At 34.6% G+C, this 7,573-nt stretch overlaps 1 protein-coding gene across 1 annotated transcript; it reads left to right on the top strand.

The window, feature by feature from the left end:
• Nucleotides 1-500: 500 nt before the first annotated feature.
• Nucleotides 501-2,798, top strand: LOC133816287 (protein BEARSKIN2-like). Its single transcript, XM_062248861.1, has 2 exons — nt 501-663; nt 1,501-2,798. Exons 1-2 carry the CDS (start codon nt 501-503, stop codon nt 2,649-2,651), a joined length of 1,314 nt encoding a protein of 437 aa, XP_062104845.1. The 3' UTR covers nt 2,652-2,798.
• Nucleotides 2,799-7,573: the final 4,775 nt, after the last annotated feature.

Raw genomic sequence — 7,573 nt, forward strand, 5'->3', positions numbered from 1 at the left:
TGCATGGTTATATAGTAGTTTAGTATATAGTAATTAAAGGTGTAATTTGAGAGTAAATATATATATATACTTAGTTGAGATAAATATAATTATCATTTAATTAAGAAAAGTTTGAGATCGTCCACACATGGCTTCGGCCATGCATATATAAATATATATATATATATATATAAATATATAAATATCCAATATTTATTCCGAGTCTGATGATTTCTTAGACTTGCTTTGTACGAAAGCTTTAACCATCTCCGGTGGCGTCGTGACCGGCCGTCAACTTTATTCGCATCAACCATACCCCCGTTGACACCCGCGTAGAGATGCATATTATATATATATATATACATATATTTGTTAATATACATATAATATTTATATATATATACGAACACCTACTCTAAAACTTATGTATATATAAATATATTAATTATATATATATATAGATACGTAAGACACTAGATTGCTAATTGGTGTAGTCATATATCTTATAATCAATAATCGAGATGGCTTCTTCGAGCGGTGGCGTGCCTCCGGGATTCCGTTTCCACCCGACTGACGAGGAGCTTCTTCACTACTACTTGAAGAAGAAGGTCTCTTTTCAGAAAATTGACATGGAGGTCATTCGAGAGGTCGATTTGAACAAGATGGAACCTTGGGATTTACAAGGTATATATATATATATATAAACATGCTTGCTATCTATTCACTATAACCCTTCACAATCATATATGACTCGTACTCAATCATTTGTTATTTAAGTTAATTTATATATAGTTAGCCTCCAATTTGTGAGATATATGTCAATTCTTCTGGTATATGTATGTGGTAAACTTATTTGCCAAATTATGTATTGAGTTTGAAAATTATAAATCCTCAAGAAAATATTTGTACTCAATCGCACAAACACATAAATATGTCTTACATGTATCTATTATATCAGGGCAACTTGAAAAGATACTCAACTGACCACACACAACAACTTTAATTGATCGTTCACTTGATTAGTATTTTCCTTTTCTTCATTCAATGGAGGATAAGTATAGTATAATTATAAATGTATAACAATATATATATATATATGATGTAGAAAATTAAACTATGTGTATACTAGTCAATTCTGTGATTAAATTTTGAAATATTTAATGTTTAATAATTTGACCAGTATTTATATTACTGGTACTGATCTAATGGTTTGCCTGTATGCTATGTCGAATAGACGAACCATCTCCACAAGACACTCCTCTATCGGGAAATGTGTAGAGATTTAAAAAAAATATATATATCCTTCGTCGTAGAATTGAAACGGCTTTGATAATTAATCGTTATATATGTGGTCAACGGTTTAGTTATATTAAAGAAATAATTAAATATGCATGCCAAACTCAGCTGGATAATTATGATATGTAGTTATTTTCTGTATTAATGAATGATGTTTACGATCAAGCAATTAAAGTAGAATAGAATTGATGATGCATCATCAACATGCTTTTTTATATATGGCAGAGAGATGCAGAATAGGATCGACACCGCAGAACGAGTGGTACTTCTTCAGCCATAAGGACAGGAAGTACCCAACAGGGTCTCGGACGAACAGGGCCACCAACGCTGGGTTTTGGAAAGCCACAGGGAGAGACAAGTGCATTCGCAACGCCTTTAAGAAGATTGGTATGCGGAAAACCCTCGTTTTCTACCGAGGAAGAGCTCCTCATGGGCAGAAGAGCGATTGGATTATGCACGAGTATCGACTAGAAGAACAAGACAACCAGCCTGATCACCACGAGGATGGTTGGGTGGTGTGCAGGGTCTTCAAAAAGAAAAACCTGTTCAAAATCTCATCATCCTCATCCTCAGCTACTACTGCTGCCACTACTACTACTATGTCTATGTCTATGTCTAATAACAATTCTATTATTAATAATGAATTAGGCTCCTCCACGACTACTGCTAATATGATGATGATGATCAACTCATCATCATCCAATAATTTATCATCAGATCATCATCATCACCCCCATCTGATCAACCACAACATGGCCAATAATGCATTCAATATCCGATCAGATCACAACCAATACTACCAACTGCTTCGCCAACCTCAACATCATCAGGAAACCGTACCCCATCTTAATCTGATGCAGCAACAGCAGCAGCAAATTACTTATCCGACTCACTGCAATAGCTCATCCCTACTCCATAATCTCATCCCACCCCACAAGTCTACTCCTCTTTTGCCTGCATCATCATCCTATGACCACTACGCCGGCCCTGCCCGCGACTGCGAGAGTGGCAGCGACACCGCTCTCCCCCTACGCTACCCGTCCAGTAGTACTTGTGAGCCTCAGCAAACATCTGGGCTTGAGGCAGCTGGAAGATCAGATGATCAAGACCCAGACCACACATGGACAATGCTGGACCGGATTGTCACTACTAATAATACCACAAGTAGTCATCATCATGATCATGATCATGAAGATGATCATCACCATCGTCATCATCATCATCATGATCAGTCATCTAAAGGGGTAAGGACGACGTTTGAGGATGCCAACAACGTCGACGCACCCTCCGTCTCTCTTTCTGTGGCGTCTCACATTAATCCACTATCTTTGCGTGGGACTGGGGAGATGGATTTCTGGGGTGGCTATACCAAATAGCCATGCATTTACATGAATATTAATATTATTTATCATCTACCTTTCTTTTTTTCCTATAATTATTCATTTGGTTTGGATCACTATAACTACTTCTATACTGTATACAACATTAATATTCATACTGCTATCTACCCTACTACTGCTGCACCAACGGATTTAAGCCCAGTACGTACTATATTTCGCAGCTGATCATCTCACAAGTGATGAGGAACTATATACCTATATAGGAAGCTAAAAATGTTGTATGTCTAGAAAATCTCCTAAAAAAATTCTTATTTATTATTCTATTTGTATGTGAATTGCATACAATTAATTGAAGGATCATTTATTTTATTTTTTCTGTATTTTTTTGGTCTTTGTTTTAAGAACAAAGGTTTTCTGTATGTTATTCAATCAACATTATATTTCGTGATAAAGCCACCGTACTAGAAATTATAATAATTAAAATAGCTAACTATCTTTTATAATATCAATCATTATTTGTTGCGCAAGTAACCATTCCATAATATTAATACAATAATTTTGCATGTGAATTACATTATTTAGGGTAATATTCGATAATTGGGAAAATATGAGGTCGTGTGCTCTCACTTTAAAAATATATAGGATACTTCATTGATACTCCAAATTTATTTTACAAAATATTTTTTAATTAGGAAAAATAAAGTAATTATATCCCTATTTTATATTTTTTCTCATCTATTTTCTTTAATATATATATGGGGAGCGTCTGGGGTTACACAACTCTCATCTGTTGTATTAATATAGTACAATCAGGGTCCGAAATTGTATTTTTATTTAATTATTAAACTTTGAAAACAACATCATTTTTTTCTTATACACTCTGAATCTTCGATATCAATGGTGATTCCTTTTCCAGTAAAACTCGTCCATGGGAAATGGCAATCTTGTGTGAAATATTCAAGGGGGCGTCGATGGGAAGAACAACTGAAACCTTGTCACCGTTCAAAGTGTTTATCTGAATTGCTATTTCAGATGGTTCTAATTTTTGCAATCGGTGAAAACAACAGACGATTTCTTCTGTTGAGATGATCCCAAACTGAGTTTGGTCCTTTTTGAGTGGTTCTGTGGTGTTTTTGTTTTAATTTCATTTTTGTGTTTTTTTGGATTAATTTTTTATGATTTTGGTATTTGGGTTTTAGGATGATGGTGTTCGAGACCTATAAAATCGTTTGTTATGTCTTTATAGGAAGCTATGAAGCTAATCTTTTAATTATCTAGGGAGTGAAGATGCAATATACGATTTAGATTATTTATTTACTTAACTGCATTAATTAATTATTGAATGAAGTATGTTGTGAAATAATGTTTGATGATTAAAATAATAAGAGGATATTATTTTAATTATATAGAAGATGAGTGGACCACTTAGATTGAGCCTGTGAGGACTTTAGTATAAAAATAAATATAAGTTGGAATATTTATTTTTATAAAGTATAATTTTGGGTTGTATCCTATTATTAGACTTAGAATAATTTTAGAAAATTAATGGACTATCATGGAATATTTTTTAGGACTTAGGGGTATGATTATATGTGTTGGAGATATACATTAATCATATAAAAACTTTGGTCTATGATTATAAATACTTTGGTCTATGATTTTATGTGTTGGAGAAACACATTAATCATATAAAATAATATTGGACTATTATTTATGGGTGTGCCGAAATAATGTAATATTTGGATTTTAGGCTATAATTTTAAGCTTGATTATTTAATGGAATAATTCAGACTCATTATTGGACATAATGGTAGTTACTTGGTAGTTATTGGGGATTAAGACCTTGATTAGTGACTAACTAGTTGATATTTGTGCATTAAGCACATAAAGTGCTGAAATATTACACATGGGGTTCGACCAACTTAAAAGGAAAAATGGAGGGAAATGCTTCATTTGATTTTTGGGTTAGAGTAATGATACGTGCACCCAAAATATGCACCCAAACATTACACACAGTGACGTGTCACTGCTTTTAAAAATAGTGGGTCCCAGTTTTAATAAATGTGATTGGATAGGCTAAACTGCCACATCACTGTGTGTAATATTTTTGTATATATTTTTGGTGCACATATCATTACTCTTTGGGTTATGAGTAATGATATGTGCACCCAAAATATGCACCCAAACATTACACACAGTGACGTGTCACTGCTTTTTAAAATAGTGGGTCTCAGTTTTAATAAATGTGATTGACTAGGCTAAACTGTCACATCACTGTCTGTAATGTTTGGGTGTATATTTTGGGTGCACATATCATTACTCTTTGGGTTATGAGTTTGGGTTATTAAGTGAAAATAGGTTGAATAGTCGTGGTTCCACTTTCATTTTTCCCAGCCATTTTCAAAAGCTTCAGAGAGAAAGAAGAGAGAAAAAGAGAGAAGGGAAGGAGAAAAAAGTAAGAGAAACTTGGAGGGTATTTGGCATTGTTTTCATAAAACAATTTTTAAAAACAAAGTTACAAAAAACAGTAAATTTTCATAACAACATAAAGTTGTTTTTAGTTGTTCTCAAAATTTTTTTGTCAATTTTTTTCTCACATAACATTTTTAATTATTATTATCTCGCATCACTTTCTCTCTCATTAATATATATCTTCTTACTTTTTCTCTCCTCACTTTCTCTAACTTCAATTTCTTTCTCATCACTTTTCATCTCTTTATTTTCTCTCTAATCACTTCTTATATCCTCATTTTCTCTCTCCTTATTTTTCATCACTTTTTATTTCACATTATTTTATCTCATTATTTATTACAAACTTTAAAAATATTTTTCTCTTTGTAAATATATTTATTAATTTTTTAGTTTTTGATTTTTTTTAAATAAAACTAAAAAATTATTTTTAGAAAATATTAACCAAACACCTGTTTTTTTTTTAAAACTACAAAAACTGTTTTCTGTTCTCATTTCTGAAAACACAGTTTTGAAAACAAAAAACAGAAAACAATGCCAAACAGGCCCTTGTCCTCTTTAGATTTTGGCTAGTATAGATCTTGCTAGTTTCAGATTTTGACGGTGTTCTAAGAGATATGTTATGTGTGTGTAGAATAGTTAGAAAGAAAGAAGGAGAAAAGCACCAAAAGTTTCGCTCTAGAGACTACTACAATATAGACTTTTATGTACCCATTTTCATATCATGCAATTAAATGTATGATGTGGAAAACTTTGGAGGATATTTCAGGTGTTCCCTAGTGTGACATAAAATGTTCTATACTTTGGAAGACCCAAAATATGGTGTGGGGCGTTAAAAGATATTATTTTGTTATTGTTATTTTTTAATTGGGGGCAGGGGGATTTGCATCTCTCTTGGAGGGGACGAGACGCGTTTTTCCCATGCCCTAAAGCGAGACATGAAAAACACGTGTTGTATAAACTCCCCTCAACCTCCGTCTCTCTCATTTGTTCAATCTCCGAACATGAAAAATTACTTGAAGAAGGTATATAAATATATCAATTATGCATTATAAAACATTATAATTATTAAAAATATAAATTACATTTGATCAAGTTCATTAATATATTATACAGAAGCACAAATTGATTAGATGAAATAAGAATGGACATGTTATCCCTCAAAATTCAAGAGATGACGTGGCGAATGAGAAAGCAGCACGTGACATCACAAGTCATAGAAAAAACGACAAAGTATTGAAAAAGACCGATGAACAAAGATGGATAGGTTCATGATCTATAAGGAAGTCAACCAGGCCTAAACCCCCTTGGGGTGGTTGGCCTGGCCATAGCCCCCTAGGGGTGGTTGGCCTAAACTCCCAAATACACTTCACTGGATAAAGTTCACGCTTGTGCAAGCTGAAATCAAAAGGTCTAGCATCCAGAAGATCAACAGGCATAGCACCTAGAAGATCAACAGGCCTAGCACCCAAGCTCTAAAGGGTCGTCGAGCCTAGCACCTAAGTCTAATATACCAACCAAGACTAAGAGATTTCCCGAAGGTTTCAATCGTGCATGGTCAACCACGATCCAGATAAAAGACGAGAAAGACCCACGATCTCATAATCATGGGAATGTGGACACGTATCTCCACTCCTATTGATTGTGTACCAAACCACAATCCCCAGCCTTGCTGATCATGTAACAGCCCCTAGATACTATAAATAAAGGACCCAGAGCTTAATAAAAAGGGATGGTTTTTTGGGAGAAAAAAGGGACGGGATTTTTGGAGAGACTTTTGGATGAATCTTTTGATCAACTTCTGGGCAAATCTGTGACAAGTGAACTCTTCAATTCATCTTTGCAATTGTCAATTGAGTGATTCAATACTAAATACTAAATGGATTAGGTCCGCTTAGTATTTAGTATTGATCGAGGTCCAGACCAGTCAAAGTTGTTAATGATCGAGGTCCACGAGGGGTTTTGTGGAGATCACGTTGGGGGGCAGAGTCTATCAAAGAAAATTCCAAGGCAAGGATACTTCAGGGCGACGATGAACGAAGACTCAATGGAGTATGTTAGAAGAGGCCACAAGTGTTACATGTTCTCCAAGATACCCCGGGCGACACCTAATGAATTAACACAAATGCAAAGCCCTTAGCCCATCGTTGTATGGGGAATCAACATGATCGGGAAGCTACTCACGAGAAGGGGAGGAGTCCATTTTGTTGTAGCCATAGACTACTTCACCAAATGGACTGAAGCAGAATCGCTAGCCACCATCACCTCGAAGAAGGTCTTAGACATCGTGATGAAGAATATCATATATCGATTCGGTCTACCAAAGCACATAGTCTCAGAAAATGGGACTCAATTCGACAGTGATATGTTCACTGACTTTTGTATGAGGCATGGAATCTCAAAGATTTTTTCCTCGCTAGCACACCCCAAGCCAATGGTCATGTAGAAGTAGTGAACAAGACTATCAAAGACACTCTGAAGAATGGCCT

Source organism: Humulus lupulus, chromosome 2, assembly GCF_963169125.1.
Source record: "Humulus lupulus chromosome 2, drHumLupu1.1, whole genome shotgun sequence".
NCBI lineage: Eukaryota > Viridiplantae > Streptophyta > Magnoliopsida > Rosales > Cannabaceae > Humulus > Humulus lupulus.